This window comes from Temnothorax longispinosus, chromosome 11, assembly GCF_030848805.1.
Source record: "Temnothorax longispinosus isolate EJ_2023e chromosome 11, Tlon_JGU_v1, whole genome shotgun sequence".
Classification (NCBI taxonomy): domain Eukaryota; kingdom Metazoa; phylum Arthropoda; class Insecta; order Hymenoptera; family Formicidae; genus Temnothorax; species Temnothorax longispinosus.
In genome coordinates, this window is record NC_092368.1 from 11375469 (window position 1) to 11400494 (window position 25026).

The 25026-nt window shown below is 34.9% G+C and overlaps 1 protein-coding gene across 4 annotated transcripts; it reads right to left on the minus strand.

Moving 5' to 3' along the window:
- Positions 1–746: 746 nt before the first annotated feature.
- On the minus strand, positions 747–24778 carry LOC139821347 (fatty acid synthase-like). 4 transcript variants are annotated; one of them, XM_071792338.1, is made up of 11 exons: positions 24704–24778; positions 24420–24581; positions 10579–10823; positions 10122–10353; positions 5163–5581; positions 4513–4806; positions 3954–4161; positions 3410–3570; positions 2905–3222; positions 2302–2795; positions 748–1235 (listed from the first exon to the last, which is right to left on the minus strand). In XM_071792338.1, exons 2-11 carry the CDS (start codon positions 24574–24576, stop codon positions 914–916), a joined length of 2850 nt encoding a protein of 949 aa, XP_071648439.1. In that variant the 5' UTR covers positions 24577–24581; positions 24704–24778; the 3' UTR covers positions 748–913. The 4 variants fall into 4 exon arrangements, with proteins under 4 accessions (XP_071648440.1, XP_071648439.1, XP_071648442.1 ...); XM_071792341.1 differs by lacking the exon at positions 748–1235 and adding an exon at positions 1284–1687; XM_071792339.1 differs by lacking the exon at positions 24704–24778 and having other exon boundaries at positions 747–1235; positions 24420–24601.
- Positions 24779–25026: the final 248 nt, after the last annotated feature.

Genomic DNA, 25026 nt, shown 5'->3' on the forward strand with positions numbered 1-25026 from the left:
AAATTAGTTATTCTCGTATATTTTTGTGTATATTTTTTACCTTTTATTTATGGCGTATATTGTATGGCACGCCGTTTTGCTATTTAATACTATCATAAAAATTCTACCAAATTAAATTGATACTCAAAGAAAAGAAATTATTTTATGTCTAGACATATTTATAATTCATCGAATTATTATTAAGCTATTACATAATTGAAAATGCAGAATTAAAATTATGTCTAGACAAAATATTAATTCTGAATTTATTTTATGTTATGACATAAAATTTTTTCGGGAATTAAAATTATGCACATAATTGTAATTGCCGATTTTGTATTATGTACATAATTTTAATTCTAGAATTTTTATCATGTACATAAATTTAATTTTAGAATTTTTATGTACATAATTTTAATTCTTGAATTTCCATTATGTACATAATTTTAATTCGTTAATTTTTATTATGTTGTAGCATAATTTTAATTTACTGAATTACTATGATAGTCTACATAATTTATATTTCTGCAATTATTATTATGTTACGACATAATAAAAATACATTAATATTATCTCATGACATAATAAAAATGAATTAAAATTGTGTCTTGACATAAAAGTAATTCGACATATAAACTGTACTTTTCTCTATGTATGGCACGCCGTTTTGCTATTTATTCATAAAATTTTTACTTTGAATTAATTTTACTTAAATACATAATTTTAATTCATTTTTATTATGTTATGACATAATAAAAGTGGTTCCGAAAAACTATCTACTTCAGTTTAAATCAATTACTGAATTTTTATTTTAGATTAAAAAATCTTATTAATAAATAGCAAAACGGCGTGCCATATATATTGCGTTATAAAAGTAGCATAAGTTTTAAAATCTAATTAAGAAATAAAAAATTTACGCTAGAAAATTAATTGGCTACATAATAATATTACCTTCTTGGATCGAGAGAGTTAGTTCGATCTCATTTTGTTGTGATAGTACTGTAGCACGAATAAAATTAACGTCTTCAAACACAATTGGTGTATTGATATATTCTTGGTTTTTTAACGATGCGATCATGTCCCAGATATAAAAAAGATACCCCATAGCAGGAAATAAATTTTTTTCATTAACGACATGGCCTGTTAAATACGCAAATTCTTCATCAGATGTACTAATACTAACAACCAATTCCTTTTTGTCAATTATTTCTTTTTTACAAGCTCGCATTACATACAAATTTTCTAAATGATCCCATCTGCAAACGTCATTAAAAATTATTATATAATCTTCGTGTAAACAAATTATTGTAGAAATTACTCAATTCAAGATTTGATGTAAAATTGAAGCACAGATTCTAAAAAATCACTGTTATCTAGCTGCTCTTTATAATAGGCATAAAAGGATTAACATATGTATAGGAATACATTTATCTTTGAGATAAGTAAGATGATGGAATGTCTTCAAAATACAGAGATGTGATTTTGAAATTAAGGGGGTCGTCTGGTCAAGAGGCTGCTTTTTGGGGAGAATTTTTTGTAAGGAATCATAAGAATACACTTTTTTTAAACTTTTACATCATATTTATTGATATTTGAAGAGTATTTAGAAATTTTTCCAAGTTGATATATGAAAGAATCCGCTGTAGAGCGCCCCGACGACAGCTGTGTAAAAAAAACGATACCCACGATTCCGGATCTCCAGTTCATCCTAAAAAAAAAAAAAATCCTTTTAATCTGTGGATGTGTGGCTATCGTGTGAACTAGAACCAAATAAAAATATTGAAATTTCAATTTTTGCCAACGTTTTGAAAAAAAGTTTCATTATGAACTTTTTTCAAAACGTTGGCAAAAATTGAAATTTCAATATTTTTATTTGGTTCTAGTTCACACGATAGCCACACATCCACAGATTAAGAGGATTTTTTTTTAGGATGAACTGGAGATCCGGAATCGTGGGTACCGTTTTTTTACACAGCTGTCGTCGGGGCGCTCTACAGCGGATTCTTGACCATATATCAACTTGGAAAAATTTCTAAATACTCTTCAAATATCAATAAATATGATGTAAAAGTTTCAACAAAGTGTATTCTTATGATTCTTTACAAAAAATTCCCCCCCAAAAAAACAGCCTCTTGACTAGATGACCCCCTTAAATGATAAAACTAACCAAGTTCGAAAAAAAGTTTAAAGTTCTAATTCGCTATTATATTGAACATGTTCTCTCTTCTGACTATTTTACCCAAATATTTTAAAATTTATGAAAGTGTTTGCTTTTTTTGATAATAATTTGTTTATTTGTGCCTAAACAAAAAATATGCATACCTTATGAGAGGAGAAATCATTGGGGTACCGCGGCTTACAGGAAATTCCACTGTCGGATAGAGATTTGCAATTTGTGGCTGCAATCCTGCGTTATATAGTTTTCCGATAGATTCTAAAAATATCTCATTATTATGATCTTCGGTTCGTTCATATAGCGCTACGTTTGTTACTGTAGAGTATAAATAATTATTCAAAATGTATTGAAGAATATTCTGAGAAGAAATTTCAATCGTCACTGTATCTTTTGGAACTGAACGTATCGTCTTTGCGAATAACACCGGAGACAACAAGTGATTTGTATAATATTTTGAACATAAAGGTATAGTATTGGAGTACTCGTGAGAGGATGTTTTCAGCCACTTTGAGCTGTGAAACTTTTTTTGTGGTAATGTTTGGTTCAAGTATTCTTCAGACTTAGCTACAACAGGTTTGATGTAACGACTATGAAAAGGTATATAACCACAAGAAATTTCTTTTATAGATATACTATTCGCCTAAAAGAATGAATAAAATCATAAGTACGATTAATTGCTTGTTTTAATAAAATAATTAAAGAAACTAGATAGAAGAAAGATTATATTGTTTATAACCATTAATATATACCTGCAATTTGGTGAGGAATGTTTTTATAGAATTCGTTGGTCCGCTTACAATAAAATTAGAAGAACTATTGTAACAAGCTATATCGATATCCGAAGGACACATAACTTTTAAGGTTTCAAGGTCGAGATTAATTTCAGCCATGGAGCCATTAATTATTTTCGACTCGTGAAGGGCTAAACCGATGAAATATGCCGACAGAATCGTTTCTTCGGCCGTTAAACATCCATCGGCATATCCACAGATTAGTTCACCAATGGAGTGACCAATTATAAAATCGGGGATTACACCAATAGATGTTAAAAGATCAACTAATCCAATCTGCGATACATATAAAAGAAATCCCATTTGGTTTAAATAAAGATTAGGATTGTGAAGTAATTATAAAATAATTTTTTTAAATTATCTTTATAAAATTTGGTATATATATATATATATATATATATATACATATATATATATATATAGTATAATTTATGAAGGCCAAGCAAAGAGTTTTTTTTCTTACCTGTAGTCCAATAAGACCCAATAAAAAATTAAAGATATTATCAAAAATATTTTTATTATTACTTGTTAAAATATCTGTAAGTGATATGCCGTAAGATCTCAAAACGATACCACATTTTTGGATTGCCTTGGCAAACACTGGGAATTTCATTAGCGCGCGACCTATTAAAATTTTAATAAAGTTTTTAAATTTCAATATACAGATATGTACATGCATCCGCGTATTTAGATATTTAGATTTTTTTAGTTATCGGTAAGGGTACGTAAGAAACTCTAGCCTCTTCCCATATTGTAGTATTTGTTCTAGGATAAAATTTTATTTTACTTGTTAACTGTAATAAATTAAGTTCTTAAAAAATAGTAAGGAATAAATCAAATTTGTATGTATATATTATTTTAAGTTTGATAACATACTAGGAATATGTTATGATCATGATCGTAACACTCTATATTTGTACTTTCTGTATACTTATATATTCCATAACTTAACATTCTTCTTTGTTGAATGTACATTTAAAATATTTTATAATAGTATATTTACTTACTCATCCCAAACCATTGAGTTCCTAATCCAGAAAATATGAAACAAATCGGTCTTCTGACATATGAAGTATGTTCTATTTTATTAATTGTATTATGAGATATTTTAGACCCAGTTATCATGTATCCTCTGTAAGGATGACCTTCTATATCATTATTATGAATATGATGTAGCAGAGATATAAACTCAGCATCTATTGGTCGATTTCGCACCTGCATTCAGTAACAAAGAATGTACATCCTATAATTCTTGGAATAATTTTACACAAAAAAAGATAATAATATTGTCTTATTCTGCAGTGTTTTACTTTAGGAATTATAAAATGCATTATTATTACTTAATATATTAAATAAATATATATTTAATACATTGACTTTTCTTTTTTGTGCAAATTCGAAATAATTTCGAAAGTGATTATGTACGCAAATATCTTTTTAGACACTATATAAATACACGTGTGTATATTTAATTGCTAAGTTTGTTATATTTATAATAATACAAAAAACTAATGTCAAAAATTATTTCTGAAATAAATGAAATAAGCCATTATAATATTTGCTTACATCATCTAAGATGATTTTAACTGCTTCCTCCGTACGACCAGATACAGCTACAAGCCTAGGTAAGTCATCATTCGAAGCTCTATTGTTGATTTTTTGTTTAGGATTTGATTTTAATAATATGTGGCCATTAGCCCCTCCAAACCCAAAAGAATTGATACCTACATAACCACCCTCCCATTCTGTTGGTTCAGTGACAATCTTTATTCTTCCTTCGATAATAGCAGTTAACTCTTTTCGCGGACGCTTGAAGTGTATAGTAGGCGTAATTATACCAGTTTCCATCGCTAATAATACCTTTAAGAAATCACATCTTTTTATTAGCAGTAATTATTTTATATAAATGTGTTATATACATATGTACACAGTAAAAAATTTAATGTCCCAGAAAGTCCACTCTAAATTTTGTGTTAAAATAACTCATGCATTGTGTTATTTTTTACATTTAGAAATGTTATTTTGGTCGATATAACATTTCTAAATGTAAAAAATAACACAATACATGAGTTATTTTAACACAAAATTTAGAGTGGACTTTCTGGGACATTACATTTTTTACAGTGTATTATAATTGTAACAATATAAAAAAATATAAATTACTGTAATCACATTTTAAGCAAAGTCAGTGTTAAATCATTTTATTACAAATATACCTTTGCGATTTGGCAAAGGCCACTGGCAGCTTCGGAATGTCCAAGATTTGATTTCACTGAGCCCAACAATAAAGGAGTGTTTCTTTTAGCGCATAAGGCCTGGTCAATGGACATAACTTCAACGGGATCACCGGCAAGGGTACCAGTTGCATGAGCTTCCATATAAGATAATTCATTGGGCATAATTTCACATTCCTCGTAAAATTCGTCCAACAATATTTTTTGCTTCTCGAGCGATGGAAAGGTAATACCTTCTTCTTTAAAACCATCGCAATTCGTTTTACTGTGTACGAGAGTCGCATATATTCTTCTTGTATTTTTTGCCTTTTGCAGATATACTACCGCGACCGTATCGCTACGCATATATCCAGTGCCTTTCTCGTCAAAGGGTTTACAATAACCATCAGAAGATAAAACCCCTGGAAGGAAATTAATTCATGTTATTTAATAATGTTCAAGCTTCGATTCAATAATGTAAGGATAGAAAGGAAGGATGCTTCCTTTCTATCCTTACATTATTGAATCGAAGCTTGAACATTATAGACAAAGAGTGCGATTGTTTCATAGAGCACGTTATTGGATAAACAAAAACGTAAAATAATAACATAATCTTAATATAATTCACACACAACAAGAGTTTGTCGATTTCGAGCAATTTAAAATACGAGGTCATTCTCGTCCGATTTGACGTGGAAATTGCTCAGATATATCGTATTAATATAACAAAAACATATGATCAATGATTATCTGAATCAGTGATTATTTAAAATCTGAAATTTGCGTAAAGATGGAAATATAAATGAGATATAAATAAATAAATATATCAAAAAATGTTTATGATCCATACAATAAATAATATACACTATCTTCTATTTTCTATATATATAAAATAAAATGTCTGTATGTCTGTATGTATGTTCTTTATACACTCTTAACTATTCAACTGGTTTTGAAAGTATTGTATATGAAGTAGGGGTAGAATTTTCCGGGGAGTGTTATAGAATGTATTAGTAGGGGAGCTAGCTCCATTTTTTCGTGATTATTTTGGTACTTATGAAACTTTTTGTGGTGATTTATAATGTTATTCAATGATCAAAGCTTCGGGGACTGACAAAAAAGGGGGTCGCTTTGGGTGGTACAGCCACCCACTTGTGCAAAAAAAATTTTTTTTTAAGTCATTTCGGTATGTCAGTCATTTTGCACCATAATTCTTTGATATATTCTATGACTATTAGCATAATTAACTGACAAAAAAGCGGGTTGCTTGTGGGTGGTAGGGCTGCCCGAAAGGGCTGCCCAAAAGAGAAAAAAGAGAAAAAAAAGTAGTCAAACAATCATATCATGATTTTTAAATAATGTTACAGAATCGAGTGACGACCTTTCTGAGGATGAAGATGACCTAAATGATTGTGACAAATACGATGAAGAAGAAGAAGATTCCTAGTTTTTTTCTTCTTTTTCTTCATCGTATTTGTCACAATTATTTAGGTCATCTTCATCCTCAGAAAGGTTGTCACTCGATTCTGTAACATTATTTAAAAATCATGATATGATTGTTTGACTACTGATTTTTTCTCTTTTTTCTCTCTAAACATAACGTAACAACGTAACGTAAACATTTTTGGGCTGTCCTACCACTCACAAGCGATCCATTTTTTTGTCAGTCAATTATCCTAATAGTCATAGAATATATCAAAGAATTATGGTGCAAAATGACTGACATACCAAAATGATTTGGGAAAAAAAAGACATTTTTGGGCGGCCTTACCACCCACAAGCGACCCGCTTTTTTGTCAGTCAATTATGCTAATAGTCATAGAATATATCAAAGAATTATGGTGCAAAATGACTGACATACCAAAATGACTTGAAAAAAAATTTTTTTACACAAGTGGGTGGTTGTACCACCCAAAGCGACCCACTTTTTTGTCAGTCCCCGGAGCTTTGATCATTGAATAACATTCTGAATCACCACAAAAAGTTTCATAAGTACCGAAATAATCACGAAAAAATGAAGCTAGCTCCCCTACTATATAATTTTTCGTTACCGATCTTTTTGGGAACCGGTATTCGAAATTTTTCATTTTTTCGGGAAATAATTGATTGAATCTCAAAGAAATATGTATGAAACAGGAGTAGAATTTTCCGGGGAGTGATATAAAGTGTATAATTTTTCGTTACCGATCTTTTTGGAAGTCGTTACCAGAGAGAAACCTGAGAGAGGCCATCCCGGCATTTTTCGTCAATTTTTCTGTGTCACATTTTCCGACGCGCCGCCTGAGAAAGTGCGTATCAACTACGTCGTTTCGCTCGGTAACCGCACATGGTTTGCGTCCGTGCTAATGGTTCGTGTCCGAACTAGCCAGTTAGAGGGGATATGCTGCGGCCGCGGCGCACAGTGGAGCCGTTTGCGCGAATCGCGGAAAAAATTATGTTACTTGTAAAATATGCAATGAATGATCATAGAACCTTTCAATGTTGACTTATAAAAATTGCAAAAGTGTATATTTATTAAAAATTAATGATAGGAACAAGTATTTGATTGAAATTAAATAAAAATTCAATTTACATTTAATTTACGTATAAGAGCAAAGTAATTCTTGCGTCGATCATCGCTTAAGTCTAAATTTTTTTTATGTGATTTACTTCTTAAACTAGTTATTAACGGATCGGATGACACGAGCATCATATGCATAACATCTTTATTTGTAAACAGACGGCTACATTTTCTACTATGATTAAGTCGATATTGTTTATAGTCCTTAATTATTTCTTGCCTCTTGAGTTTCTTCCGATAATGTCCCAAACAGGTAACGCTGCATTTTCCGAGGCATTTTCTATAATTTCCTTACCGTGAAGAAAAATTTTATGAACGGTAATTGGCATAAAGTACCAAGAATATTTTTCAATAAATATTTCCGCTGCCTTGTACGCATAAGAACCGAATTTTTCTGAATTTATTTCTTCACCACAATTAATCGTTTGTAATATTGTGAAAAATCTTCTGATCAATTTCTCGTCAACTCCAGTTATTTCTGCTGTGATTTTTGGATCAGCAAAAAATCGTCGAGAAGTATTTCCGTCATTAGATGATCCGGAACCTTGTTTAACGATGTCTACCCTCAGTCCAAGTTTATTATAAAAAGCGTCTTGTATTCTTTTTTTTGTTTCTTCTTTTTTAACGCGTGTTTCTGGCGTTGTTGACCACTTATTCTTGAAAGACAAATTGTAGGCAATATGTAATATACATTCCATGAATTTGATTCGTGCGTGCAAGGGTGACATTCCTAATTTGAGTGCTTCTTTTCTTTGTTAGACCTTTTATTAATTTCTGTTAAGTTGTTCATTTGAGATGGTTTGGAACCGCAAATGAACCACGAAGATGATGAAGGCGTGTGGGTTACAGCTTGAGCTACCTTACCGTCTATCATCGTAAATATCATTTGATGATTTATTTTGAATGTGGTTCCGAACTTTTCTATTTCTGTTTCTCGTAATTGAGCAATTTCGTCATCTATACATACGTTGCTTTTCACTTTTTATTTTTTTAGCAGTTTCTTTTGTGTATTCAAATTGTATTGCTCTGCAATATCTCGTTGAAGAAGGTCGATCATTATTCCAAATAATAATATTTTTATCGTAAAATGAAGTAAGACGTATAAGGGCATCATCTGTGACTAATTCTTGATAGGAGATGGAAAAGCTTTTCATGTCTTGAAAGGAGAAAGGAACGCAACGGATAATTGTTGTTTCGAGTGCATTGTTGCTGCAAAAGTCTTTTATAACAATTGGCACTAACTAGTTATTGAAAAATATTTATTGAAAAATATTCTTAGTACTTTATGCCAATTACCGTTCATAAAATTCTTCTTCACGGTAAGGAAATTATAGAAAATGCCTCGGAAAATGCAGCGTTACCTGTTTGGGACATTATCGGAAGAAGTTCAAGAGGCAAGAAATAATTAAGAACTATAAACGATATCGACTTAATCATAGTAGAAAATGTAGCCGTCTGTTTACAAATGAAGATGTTATGCATATGATGCTCGTGTCATCCGATCCGTTAATAACTAGTTTAAGAAGTAAACCACATCAAAAAAATTTAGACTTAAGCGATGATCGACACAAGAATTACTTTGCTCTTATACGTAAATTAAATGTAAATTAAATTTTTATTTAATTTCAATCAAATACTTGTTCCTATCATTAATTTTTAAAAATATACACTTTTGCAATTTTTATAAGTCAACATTGAAAGGTTCTATGATCATTCATTGCATATTTTACAAGTAACATAATTTTTTCCGCGATTCGCGCAAACGGCTCCACTGTGCGCCGCGGCCGCAGCATATCCCCTCTAACTGGCTAGTTCGGACACGAACCATTAGCACGGACGCAAACCATGTGCGGTTACCGAGCGAAACGACGTAGTTGATACGCACTTTCTCAGGCGGCGCGTCGGAAAATGTGACACAGAAAAATTGACGAAAAATGCCGGGATGGCCTCTCTCAGGTTTCTCTCTGTCGTTACCGAAATTTTTCCAATTTTTCGGAAATTAATTGACCGAATCTCAAAGAATTGAATTTTGTGATATAAGGTGTATAATTTTCGTTACCGATTTTTTTGGAAGCCGATACCGAAATTTTTCCAATTTTTTGGGAATTAATTGACCAAATCTCAAAGAATATGAAAAAGGGGTAGAATTATCCGGGGAGTGCTGTAAAGTGTATAATTTTTGTTACCGATCTTTTTGGAAACCGGTATCAGAAATTTTTCCAATTTTTCTGGAAATAATTGACCGAGTAGAAAAAGATGGTTACAACATGTTTAATCCATGAACACTCCTTATGTTTGTCCACAATAAGAATATTGAAACATAAATGAAGTCGTTTTAAGAAAAACGACTCCCGGGCGAAGCCCGGATAACCAGCTAGTAATAAGATATAATAAATACATACCTAGATGGTAAAATTGAAATTGTACATAAGGATGGAGGCATAAATTGGCGGAAGCGATAATGGCCGCGTCGCACTCTCCGGACCGAATCAACTCGTAAGCTTTCACTATAGCAACGTTACTTGAACTACATGCAGTATCAATATTATGCGATTGTCCAATAACGCCGAGCCAGTAAGAAATTTGATTGGCCATGAGAGAAGTGTTGCATGCAATCATAGGTAATCCAGCAAACTAATCACAATACATGTTTCTGAATATACTTAGAGTATTAAAATGTATAAATAATAAGTTAAACGTATATTTTTAAAACTGCTTAAAAATTTATTGTATATAATTTATCTATACTTCTTATACAGTAAGGAAACAGATTTTTATCTTTGAAACAAGAATTTTACACAGTTATCATTTCTTTAACTTTTGATTATGTGTTTTATATATTAATTAAATATGTCATACCTGAGATTTAAGAAAAAAATCCCCTTGAGTCTCAGACATAGAAATTGCTGTAAGAACACTCGTTCTTGTTCCCTGTAATTCTTTTGGGTTTACACCCGCATCGATAATTGCTTCATAAGTATGCTCGAGTAACATTCTAATCATAGGACACATTATATGAGCTTCTGTTGCGGGTATATTGAAGAATTCTGAATCGAATTTCTCGATATTGTTGACTTTACCAATTCGATGGGGCATATTATAAGCTATATAAGAAATAAATATATTAAAAAGTATAATAACAAGTAAAAGGAAGCTTTGACAGTACAATGCGGTTGACAAAGCATACGTTAACGTAAGTTAACGTTATAATAACTAATATATAATTATACATCGGACATTTCGGTTTTGTTTTGAATAGTTAGATCTTCAGCGGTGACAACTGAATCAAAATAATCTCACACTCTCCAACGAGAAATAATTTCAAAATTTGATGGTCTAAAAGTAGTATAATCTGCGAGAAAATTCAAGTCAAAGCCTTATTCGCACAAGACTCTCGTATGTAACGTAGCATAACGTAACGTGGATCAACGTACAAGAAAACGTATCGGTTACGGCTTTGTACGTTTCTTGTGCATTGAACTCAATGTTATGTTACGTTACGTTACGTCACCAGACGAGAGTCTTGTGCGAAGGCTCGTAGTCTATCCCTATAATATCATAGTTAATAATATGGCTCTATTTTGTTAAAAAAATACGGTGCTTCCGTTGTTTTTCCACAGATATTCAAAAATGACCAAAAACACGTTTTTTGGCATCTTTGACCCTGTTTATTTAAAAAACCAGAGCCAATTTAGTATTTTCAAGGCCAGCTTCTTGTTCAGCGGAACCATGAAGTTAGTAAAAAATACCTATTCCCTTAAAAACAATCTGAAAACAATAAGATTTTGTTGACCAATGTGTATAATATATACCTATACTTCTTTCTACATAAAAATAATAATGTTTTTAAGGATTTATAATATGCATCTGGATCGTTTTCAATTATGATATTAGAAATAACGAAGCCATGAAAATGTTTGAATTAATGAAATATAATTTATAATTTTTGACATAAATTACGAGGATTGTTTTCGTTATTGTTGATATTATTTGAACACTATATTCTAGTAATCGTGTACATGGTGACATCTTACAATAGACACTCGAGAATCATGCACGTGATACACGCGTGTACATGAATTTGCTCTCGGCGTAAACCCCCGACGCTCGTCTCACTCTCTCGTCAGAAGTGTATTTGAGAACATGCTTCCGGACTTGTACTACTAATCAATCTATAATATATATTTTTGCATTTATTATCGTATATAGTGATTACTGTAATTATCCTAATCACGTGTGCTGTGTCGTTGTCGAACGTATTCGCGATCTACATTCGTAATTATAGCTCGATTCTCAACAGGTTATGGGCCCAGGCTCAAAACGTGCTCAGTGATAACGTAGTCGAGTGTGATAGACAATGGCGGAAACGACACGCATTTCCATCGCAAAACTTGATAACGATAATTACCAATGGAAATATAAAGTTGAACTACTGCTAATAAAGGAGGATCTGTAGGATGTTGTAAGACAGTCGCCGCCGGAGCAAATTACTCCGATATGGACAAAAATGGACAATCGGGCGCGCGCGACAAGCATTGTCTACTAGTGGAGGACAGTAGGCGACAAAGACGGGAGATAGGAGAAGATATTAACGGCTGCTTTAGGCTTTGAGAAACTTGTGGAAAGAGTTTGCAAATTGCAATTCTTCTTGGAAGCCTGCCGGATTCATATGGCACGCTCGTAACGGCCCTTGAGAGCCGTCCCGATGATCAGCTGACCTTGACGCTCGTAAAGGGAAAGCTAATCGACGAATACAATCGAAAAATAAACAAGATCGGAGAAATCGACAAGGAGAGTGCTTTGAAGGTGTCGACTGGTAGCAGTGTAACTTGTTATTTCTGTCGAAAGTCGGGGCATATTATTAAGAGAAATTGTCCCCGTTTCAAGCGTTGGAAGAATAACAAGGAGAGTGCCGGAAACATTGTTGACGTTTAGAGTGAGGATACGGAAGGTTCGGTGCACATGTGCTTCATGGTTGGAGTGAGCAAGCCGAAGGAAATAAACACTGAGTGGACAATTGACTCTGCGTCAAAACGACGAATAGAGACGTATTTACGAAATTCAGTGCCGTGAAAGGTAGCGTTATGCTTGCGGACGGTAGAATGGCGTGAATTGAAGGAATCGGAACTGTGGTGTTACGATGCGTGGGACGTGAAGGACAGCACACACCGGTGACGCTGACGGAAGTCCTGTACATGCCGACGCTGAAAGGGAGTCTGCTGTCAGTTCGACGGATAACTCGCAATAACTTTAAGGTGATATTTAGCGGGTCAAATTGCAGCATTACTCGCGAAGGAAAACTAGTTGCAACAGGGAGTCTACGAGGTGGTTTGTATTATTTGCATCTCGTAGAAAGTGCACTTGCAGCAAAATCTGCCCACACCATCGAGTGTCAGCATACGTGGCACAAGAAGTTCGGACATCGAGACCCTGTGGCGGTGAAGCAGCTGGTGGATAAAAACCTGGCAACGGGAATTAAGTTGAAGGATTGTGGAATCATGTGCGCTTGCAAATGTTGTATTAAAGCAAAAATGGCGAAAAAGCCATTTCCTAAGGTCTCGCTGACAAAAACAAGTAACACACTGGGATTGCTGCATACTGATCTCTGCGGCCCTATGAGAACAGCTACGCAAGGTGGTAAGAAATATATACTTACTATTATTGACGATTATAGCCGTTTATACCTGCGTGAGTCTGTTGAAGGCAAAATCGGACACAGCGCAAGCTGTGACGGAGTATTTTGAAGCTGTAATTACGAAGTTCCAGCGGAGACCTAAAGCAATACGTTCAGATCGAGGTCGAGAGTTCATTACAGAGGATCTGCGCCAATACTTGAGAAAATCTGGCACACAAGTACAACTGACTGCACCGTACTCCCCACAACAAAATGGAGTAGCCGAACGGAAAAATCGCTATCTCGTTGAAATGGTAAGGTGTTTGTTGTATGATGCAGATCTGGCTGAAAAGTATTGGGGAGAAGCAATAAATACGCTAATTATTTACAAAATCGCTTACCGACAAGAGCAACGGAGAAGACGCCCTTTGAATTGTGGGAGGGAAGGCTGCCGGACATGACACATTTACATGTGTTTGGCTGTACCGCATACGTGCACGTTCCCAAGATGTTTCGAGGAAAACTGAGTCCAAAGGCGCAGAAATTAATTTTTGTCGAATATGCAGACGGCTCCAAAGCATATCGACTTCTGGACAAGCAGACAGGAAAGATCACAATCAGCAGGAATGTGACCTTCGTCGGAGAGGAAGATTTTAGAAATACACCAGATGTAAAAACGAGTCTTAATCAATCAAGAAAAGAACGCTCGATTGAGCATCAGGATCCGGACGAGAAGACTGTATCATTCGAGCAAGAGCAGGAGCAAAATGTATCACGGACCGACAAGACAATTGTGATCACCAGCGACAAAGAAAGTTTTGGAGATGCTGGCGAAGACAACAATAAAGACCAAGATAGAGAGGACGAGGAACTGAGAAGATCATCGCGTAGAAAGAAAGGCAGGCCGCCTGACAGGTTCGCAATCTCCGATCATGCTAACATGGTCAGCACCTTTATTGTGGAGCCTAGGACTGTCGCAGAGGCGCAATCGGGCCCTGATAAAGAAAAATAGAATTCGGCCATGAAGGAGAAGATACAGGCCCTGATGATAAACCATACTTGGGATCTGGTCGACATGTCGGAGGGACGTAAACCCGTTGGAAGTAAGTGGGTCTTTAAAATTAAAACTGATACTGACGGAAATATTTGTAGATACAAGGCCCGCTTAGTAGCTCAAGGTTTCTCGCAGAAATATGGCAAGGACTATGACGAAGTTTTCGCTCCGGTGGTTGGACAGATGACAGTACGTATCTTCTTCACCTTAGCAGGAAAAAAAGGACTCATCGTTAAGCAGTTCGACGCCAAGACTGCGTTTCTCAATGGCGACCTGAAGGAAACCGTATATATGGTTCAACCGGAGGGATTTATAAAACCAGGAGAAAAAGATAAAGTATGCAGACTGTGAAAAAGCTTGTACGGTCTAAAGCAGGCCACGAAAACATGGTACGACACACTCAAGAGCGTTTTTGAATAAACACGGATATCAACAAAGCAAATCGGACAAATGCCTGTTTAAAAGGGTTACACGGACAAACAACAACATATCTAGTTGTTTACGTGGATGACTTTCTGATTGCAAGCACTACTCAGAGAATCATCGACGAAACGGAGGAAGCGTTAAAAAAGGCGTTTGATATCGTAGGCCTTGGAGAACCGAGAAGTTTTCTTGGCTTTCGAGTTCGGAAAGACGAACGAGGCATTTTTCATCTTGATCAGGAAGCCTACATAGAAAAAATCATCAACCGCAACGGAATGAGAGACGCGAAAACCTCACACATACCTATGGATCCAGGAAGCATGAAGAAAAGATACCAAGCAGACATGATGGAATCAAATAAGAATTATCAGAACGCATCGGAGAACTTCTGTACATAGGAGTCAACGCAAGGCCGGATATTCTCGCACCAGTGTGCATTCTGAGCCAACACACGACCGATCCAACAATTGTTGATTGGACGGAAACAAAACGAATCTTGAAATATTTAAAAGGAACGATGCAATTTCAGCTCAAGTTAGGAAACATCGAGGAAAAGAATAATGGACTTGTTGCCGATTCAAATGCGGACTGGGCACAGGGCCGAAGCGATCGAAAATCCATCAGCGGATTTCTAGTACAATTACACAGATCAACGATTGCATGGGGCTGTAAAAAGCAGACGTGCGTAGCACTTTCTACGACTGAAGCGGAATACGTCGCACTCGTAGAGACTTGCAAAGAACTGCTTTGGATTCATCAGATACTAGAGGACTTTGACGAAAATATTACTAAGCCTACGACGGTTTTAGAAAACAACCAAAGCTGTATCGCACTACTGAATAATCCAAGGGCAATGAGCAACAGGACCAAACACATGGATACCAGGTTTCAATTCGCACGAGACCTAGCAGAGAAGGGACAAGTCAATTTTAAATACTGTCCGACCGAAATATTGTTAGCGGACTTACTTACGAAGCCGCTTGGAAGAATCAGACTTGCCACCTTGAGGGAGAAGATAGGATTGAAGCAGCACATCCAAGAATGATAATCGATGAGCGTCATTGGGCGGATTCAGATGTCAAGGAAGAGTGTTGAATATTACTTGAACACTATATTCTAGTAATCGTGTATATGGTGACATCTTACAATAGACACTCGAGAATCATGCATGTGATACACGCGTGTACACGAATTCGCTCTCGGTGTAAACCCCCGACGCTCGTCTCACTCTCTCGTCAGAAGTGTATTTGAGAACATGCTTCCGGACTTGTACTAATCAATCTATAATATATATTCTTGCATTTATTATCGTATATCAAGAGACACGGTAATGTCAAGAGACACGGTAATGTCTCGCGCCAAGTACACGCGGAGCGAGACCGACCGTGACTCTTTTACGCGACGCGACGGGTTGCGAGTACCCGAGATGTTGAGATCTCGATAACGAGTGAACGGATCAAGTTCTAAGTAGGCTTGATCGATAGCTTGAGGTCCAATTAGGGGGGGGTTTCTCTCATAATATTCTGCTACGTGCCCTACGAGCGGAGATATTGCGACGCAAAGTCCAAATGTGAAATTTTTTATTAAGATACGTCGTCGTCGTCGTCGTCGTCTACGTCGACCGCTCTTTATAACATACATGTAACAAACAGAGAACGTCACTTTCACTTTTTCGACACTGGCGGCGCAGGTATCGCCAGTTTCGATATCGCGCGCGTATTTCGAAATTAGGTCGATAGACTTATTGGTCAGGAGGAAGATTTCTATTTAGGTAAATTAGGTAATATATAATATATATTGAGTCAACGGAAAAGAAGGTTCTCTACGCTTGGCAGAAAGTGCCGCTAGGGAATTTTTAAGTCGATTCTTATGAATCAAGCTTGATATAATCAGAGAGAAACCTGAGAGAGGCCATCCCGGCATTTTTCGTCAATTTTTCTGTGTCACATTTTCCGACGCGCCGCCTGAGAAAGTGCGTATCAACTACGTCGTTTCGCTCTGTAACCGCACATGGTTTGCGTCCGTGCTAATGGTTCGTGTCCGAACTAGCCAGTTAGAGGGGATATGCTGCGGCCGCGGCGCACAGTGGAGCCGTTTGCGCGAATCGCGGAAAAATTTATGTTACTTGTAAAATATGCAATGAATGATCATAGAACCTTTCAATGTTGACTTATAAAAATTGCAAAAGTGTATATTTATTAAAAATTAATGACAGGAACAAGTATTTGATTGAAATTAAATAAAAATTCAATTTACATTTAATTTACGTATAAGAGCAAAGTAATTTTTGCGTCGATCATCGCTTAAGTCTAAATTTTTTTGATGTGGTTTACTTCTTAAACTAATTATTAACGGATCGGATGACACGAGCATCATATGCATAACATCTTCATTTGTAAACAGACGGCTACATTTTCTACTATGATTAAGTCGATATCGTTTATAGTCCTTAATTATTTCTTGCCTCTTGAGCTTCTTCCGATAATGTCCCAAACAGGTAACGCTGCATTTTCCGAGGCATTTTCTATAATTTCCTTACCGTGAAGAAGAATTTTATGAACGGTAATTGGCATAAAGTACCAAGAATATTTTTCAATAAATATTTCCGCTGCCTTGTACGCATAAGAACCGAATTTTTCTGAATTTATTTCTGCACCACAATTAATCGTTTGTAATATTGTGGAAAATCTTCTGATCAATTTCTCGTCAACTCCAGTTATTTCTGCTGTGATTTTTGGATCAGCAAAAAATCGTCGAGAAGTATTTCCGTCATTAGATGATCCGGAACCTTGTTTAACGATGTCTACCATCAGTCCAAGTTTATTAAAAAGCGTCTTGTATTCTTTTTTTTTGTTTCTTCTTTTTTAACGCGTGTTTCTGGCGTTGTTGACCACTTATTCTTGAAAGACAAATTGTAGGCAATATGTAATATACATTCCATGAATTTGATTCGTGCGTGCAAGGGTGACATTCCTAATTTGAGTGCTTCTTTTCTTTGTTAGACCTTTTATTAATTTCTGTTAAGTTATTCATTTGAGATGGTTTGGAACCGCAAATGAACCACGAAGATGATGAAGGCGTGTGGGTTACAGCTTGAGCTACCTTACCGTCTATCATTGTAAATATCTTTTGATGATTTATTTTGAATGTGGTTCCGAACTTTTCTATTTCTGTTTCTCGTAATTGAGCAATTTCGTCATCCATACGTTGCTTTTCACTTTTTATTTTTTCAGCAGTTTCTTTTGTGTATTCAAATTGTATTGCTCTGCAATATCTCGTTGAAGAAGATCGATCATTATTCCAAATAATAATATTTTTATCGTAAAATGAAGTAAGACGTATAAGGGCATCATCTGTGACTAATTCTTGATAGGAGATGGAAAAGCTTTTCATGTCTTGAAAGGAGAAAGGAACGCAACGGATAATTGTTGTTTCGAGTGCATTGTTGCTGCAAAAGTCTTTTATAACAATTGGCACTAACTAGTCACAGATGGTGCCCTTACGTCTTACTTCATTTTACGATAAAAGTATTATTATTTGGAATAATGATCGACCTTCTTCAACGAGATATTGCAGAGCAATACAATTTGAATACACAAAAGAAACTGCTAAAAAAATAAAAAGTGAAAAACGACGTATGGATGACGAAATTGCTCAATTACGAGAAACAGAAATAGAAAAGTTCGGAACCACATTCAAAATAAATCATCAAATGATATTTACGATGATAGACGGTAAGGTAGCTCAAGCTGTAACCCACACGCCTTCATCATCTTCGTGGTTCATTTGCGGTTCCAAACCATCTCAAATGAACAACTTAACAGAAATTAATAAAAGGTCTAACAAGAAAAGAAGCACTCAAATTAGGAATGTCACCCTTGTACGCACGAATCAAATTCATGGAATGTATATTACATATTGCCTACAATTTGTCTTTCAAGAATAAGTGGTCAACAACGCCAGAAACACGCGTTAAAAAAGAAGAAACAAAAAAAAGAATACAAGACGCTTTTTATAATAAACTTGGACTGATGGTAGACATCGTTAAACAAGGTTCCGGATCATCTAATGACGGAAATACTTCTCGACGATTTTTTGCTGATCCAAAAATCACAGCAGAAATAACTGGAGTTGACGAGAAATTGATCAGAAGATTTTCCACAATATTACAAACGATTAATTGTGGTGCAGAAATAAATTCAAAAAAATTCGGTTCTTATGCGTGTACAAGGCAGCGGAAATATTTATTGAAAAATATTCTTGGTACTTTATGCCAATTACCGTTCATAAAATTCTTCTTCACGGTAAGGAAATTATAGAAAATGCCTCGGAAAATGCAGCGTTACCTGTTTGGGACATTATCGGAAGAAGCTCAAGAGGCAAGAAATAATTAAGGACTATAAACGATATCGACTTAATCATAGTAGAAAATGTAGCCGTCTGTTTACAAATGAAGATGTTATGCATATGATGCTCGTGTCATCCGATCCGTTAATAACTAGTTTAAGAAGTAAACCACATCAAAAAAATTTAAACTTAGGCGATGATCGACGCAAGAATTACTTTGCTCTTATACGTAAATTAAATGTAAATTGAATTTTTATTTAATTTCAATCAAATACTTGTTCCTATCATTAATTTTTAATAAATATACATTTTTGCAATTTTTATAAGTCAACATTGAAAGGTTCTATGATCATTCATTGCATATTTTACAAGTAACATAATTTTTTCCGCGATTCGCGCAAACGGCTCCACTGTGCGCCGCGGCCGCAGCATATCCCCTCTAACTGGCTAGTTCGGACACGAACCATTAGCACGGACGCAAACCATGTGCGGTTACCGAGCGAAACGACGTAGTTGATACGCACTTTCTCAGGCGGCGCGTCGGAAAATGTGACACAGAAAAATTGACGAAAAATGCCGGGATGGCCTCTCTCAGGTTTCTCTCTGATATAATATATATTAAGTCAACGGAAAAGAAGGTTCTCTACGCTTGGCAGAAAGTGCCGCTAGGGAATTTTTAAGTCGATTCTTATGAATCAAGCTTGAATTCGATATCTAGGTATCCCAGGTTGCCGATGACGAGGTCCAGATAGTGCGCTTCATAGTTTTCGGTGTCCAGGTGTAATAATACGTTGAATTCGATGTCTAGGTGTCCTAGGTTGCCGATGACGAGGTCCACATAGTGCGCTCCGTAGTTTTTGGTGTCTACGTGTATTAATACCTTGAATTTGATGTCCACGTTGTCCCAGGTTGCTGATGACGGGATCCAGATAGTGCGCTTCATAGTTTTCGGTGTCCAGGTGTAATCGTACGTTGAATTCGATGTCTAGGTGTCCCAGGTTGGCGATGACGAGGTCCACATAGTGCGCTTCGTAGTTTTCGGTGTCCAGGTGTAATAATAAGTTGAATGCAATGTCTAGGTGTTCCAGGTTGCCGATGACAATGTCTAGATAGTGAGCTCCGTAGTTTTCGGTGTCTACGTGTATTAATACCTTGAATTCGATGTCTAGGTGTCCCAGGTTGCCGATGACGAGGTCCACATAGTGCGCTCCGTAGTTGGTGTCTACGTGTATTAATATCTTGAAATTGATGTCTAGGTGTCTCAGGTTGCTGATGACGAGGTCCAGATAGCGCGCTCTGTAGTTTTCGGTGTCTAGTTGTAATAATACCTCGAATTCGATGTCTACGTGTTCCAGGTTGCCGATGACGAGGTCCACATAGTGCGCTTTGTAATTTTTGGTGTCTAGGTGTATTAATAACTTTAAATCTGAATGTAGGACACGTAGATATCAAATTCGAAGTATTAATACACGTAGACACCGAAAACTACGGAGCGCACTATGTGGACCTTGTCATCGGAAACGTGGGACACCTAGACATCGAATTCAATGTATTATTATACCTGGACACCGAAAACTATAGAGCGCACTATCTGGAACCCGACATCAGCAACCTGGAACACGTGGACATCGAATTCAAGGTATTAATACACCTGGATACCGAAAACTATGAAGCGCACTATATGTGAACCTCGTCATCGGCAACCTGGGACACCTAGACATCGAATTCAAGCTTGATTCATAAGAATCGACTTAAAAATTCCCTAGTGGCAGAATCAAGAGACACGGTAGTGTCTCGCGCCAAGTACATACACGCGGAGCGAGACCGACCGTGACTCTTTTACGCGACGCGACGGGTTGCGAGTACCCGAGATGTTGAGATCTCAATAACGAGTGAACGGATCAAGTTCTAAGTAGGCTGGATCGATAGCTTGAGGTCCAATTAGGGGGGGGGGGGTTCTCTTATAATATCCCGCTCCGTGCCCTACGAGCGGAGATATTGCGACGCAAAGTCCAAATGTGAAAATTTTTTATTAAGATACTTCTTCTTCTATCTACTTCTAACGCCGACGTCTTATATGACACTACAAAAAGGCGTGATATCCGTACAAAATTACCTTTTTCAAAAAAAAGGTAAAAAAATGCGCCAAGTACACGCATAGTAGTATATATGTATTATGTTGTTACCTCGAAAAAAAACAAAGTGGTAGTATTATACCTCGAAATAACACCCTGTACATATTGTTTATACAATGCGTAATACTACGAAAAGGCGTGATATCTGTACAAAATTACCTTTTTTAAAAAAAAGGTAAAGAAAGGCGCCAAGTACACGCATAGTAGTGTATATGTTGTTACCTCGAAAAAAAAAAACAGTGGTAGTATTATACCTTAAAATCTAAGTAACAAGTGGTAGACGAAATCTTTGTATCTTGAAAAATCTCGAAAAAACCTAAACAGTAGTATCTTCACCTCAAAAAAAAAACAAAGTAGTAGTATTATACCTCGAAAAAACCTAAGTAACAAGTGGTGGACGTAATCTTTGTATCTCCAAAAATCTCGAAAAAACCTAAGCAGTATTATTTTTATTTCCAAAAAATTGTTACTCAAGTGATACACATCACAAAATTACGTTACCTTATCAAAAATGAGTCGCGCTTCAAGTGATCTATTATTACAATTACAAAAAAAAAATGATATCTCTTTTTAAATTACAGCGCCAATTACAGAGAACATATATTTTTCGAGATACAAGATTACGTCTACCACTTGTTACTTAGGTTTTTTCGAGGTATAATATTACTACTGCTTTTCTTCGATTAGAATAAAAAATTGAATCATGAAGAATTACACAGAGGTAACAGTACAAAATACAAATATTTTATTAAAATATTTAAACCCAACAAGGGAATACAAGGTATTTAAATACAAAGTTTATATATGTATTTTAAAAGATTTAATCGCATCGCAAAGAATTACAGAGGTAACAGTACAAAAAAATAAAATATTTTATTAAAATACATAAATTTTTCTTGTCAAAAAACTTGGCGCTGCTAAAGAGAGAGAGAGAGAGAGAGAGAGAGAGAGAGAGAGAGAGAGAGAGAGAGAGAGACCTTTTACAAATGTAGATATTACTTATTCTATACTTATTCTATACTTAATTCTAATCGCTTTAAAAATCTAAACTTATCTTAACTTATCCTATACTTAGTAATAAGCCGCATTATTCACCGTCACACACACACACACACACACACACACACACACACACACACACACACACACACACATCGCCCACACATCGCCCACACCCACTCGCTCGCACATACACACCAGGCTGACCAAATTTTGAGGTCTAGCAGCGCCAAGTTTTTTGACAAGAAAAATTTATGTATTTTAATAAAATATTTTTATTTTTTGTACTGTTACCTCTGTAATTCTTTGCGATGCGATTAAATCTTTTAAAATACATATATAAACTTTGTATTTAAATACCTTGCATTCCCTTGTTGGGTTTAAATATTTTAATAAAATATTTGTATTTTGTACTGTTACCTCTGTGTAATTCTTCATGATTCAATTTTTTATTCTAATCGAAGAAAAGCAGTAGTAATATTATACCTCGAAAAAACCTAAGTAACAAGTGGTAGACGTAATCTTTGTATCTCGAAAAATATATGTTCTCTGTAATTGGCGCTGTAATTTAAAAAGAGATATCATTTCTTTTTTGTAATTGTAATAATAGATCACTTGAAGCGCGACTCATTTTTTGATAAGGTAACGTAATTTTGTGATGTGTATCACTTGAGTAATAATTTTTTGGAAATAAAAATAATACTGCTTAGGTTTTTTCGAGATTTTTGGAGATACAAAGATTACGTCCACCACTTGTTACTTAGGTTTTTTCGAGGTATAATACTACTACTTTGTTTTTTTTTTTTTTTAGGTAAAGATACTACTGTTTAGGTTTTTTCGAGATTTTTTCAAGATACAAAGATTTCGTCTACCACTTGTTACTTAGATTTTTTTAAGGTATAATACTACCACTGTTTTTTTTTTCGAGGTAACAACATATACACTACTATGCGTGTACTTGGCGCCTTTCTTTACCTTTTTTTTAAAAAAGGTAGTGATTACTGTAATTATCCTAATCACGTGTGCTGTGTCGTTGTCGGACGTATTCGTGATCTACATTCGTAATTATAGCTCGATTCTCAACAGTTATATATGTATATATTGTGTACATATACGTAGAATTATACAATTTTCTTGGATTTTGATATCGTTTTTTAAAATTATTGGATTAGATATTGCAAATCATTAATTACGATTAATATAAACGATAATATAAAACGAATATTTTTCCTAATAAGTTTTGAAAATATATCTTAAGGAGGTTGGTTGCCGTCACGTTGCGGGGCAGGCGGCGAGAGGGGACGATTGCCAACTCTATAAGAATCAAATTTGTTGACGCGTGAAATAAACGAGTTTTAGCAAATAAATATGTGAAATGCATTTAATTAGCTGTTTCTTAAGGTTTTAAATCGTTGTTTGTACAATTAAAATCAAAATACGTTAAAATGTGGCAATACGCTGTTTTATTTTTACAATTTCTTGATAACTATCAATTTTCGTAAAAGTATTTCCTAAATATGTAAAGAATGATTTGCATCTATTCTCATTAAATTCTTGTCATTTTTAATAGGGTTTTGAGAGTTACATTACAGGTGTCGTAACACTTTTGCTATGTCGCCCGTGTCTAAGAGAGATAAGAGTTTATTTTTAATAATTAATTACTCGACAACTATCCAGACAATTCGGTTTTAACATGATTTTTTTTATTAAACGGTCTGATAGATCATGGCATACTTTCTTTGTAAACATTTTAAATTTTTGCAATATCTTCAAAATTGAGGAAAATATAGTACACGAAAGTGTGCTGTGACGTCATACTTTATGTAAGAAATGACGTCATATCTTTTGAAATTGCCGTCATCAAAGAAACTTTAGCAAGCTATAACTTTCTCAAATTTAGGTTTTTTTAAAAAATTCAAGAAGTACTAAAAATCGGCTTAGATTCTCTACATTAATTATGGATACCGCTTAATAAAAAAAAAAAAAAAATGTTAAAACCGAATTGTCTTCAACTTTGGCATGGACGACAGATTCTTCATATGGATGAATATCTTTCATAAATTTGAACTAATTCTTATCATATTGATTTGAACAACCGACCTCCTTAATGTTAAAAAAAATTTATTACTTTTATTCCACCGTCCATGATCGCTCGAAGCAAGATCCGTCTTGTTAAAAAGATTTTCTTGAAACTCTTTTAAATTGTCGCTATTAGGAAATCGGCCAGCAATGCCAGAGATTACGATTTCTTCTTCAGCATCGACGTTAAAGTACGGTCGATTCATAGTATCTTTATTTTTTTGAAACAGACAAATTTTACAACAAAATGTCATTATTTATTTTTTGAGAAAACAGACATAAATGTAAAATAAAGGAAAGAATCAAATACAATTTAATATTACATATACGTACCAATAGGAAGTGGAAGCACCGTGGCAATTGAGACAGTCAAGAGTGAAGTCGACTAAATCATATCTCCGAACCTCTATTTATTGTTTCTGTGTTATATGTATATTCTACTTCTACATACATGATAATGATGGAGCCGATTAAAATCGTAAATATGTAAATAGCTGACGCTTCCGTTACGATATATTTACCATACAATCGTGAAAATTATTGAGAAGTTTGCTAATACGTAGTAACAGAATGAATTCAAAAAGAGAATATCAAAAAATTACTATGTGTTATTATTTTATGTTTGTGAGTATTATTATTGTGTGAGTTTTAGATAT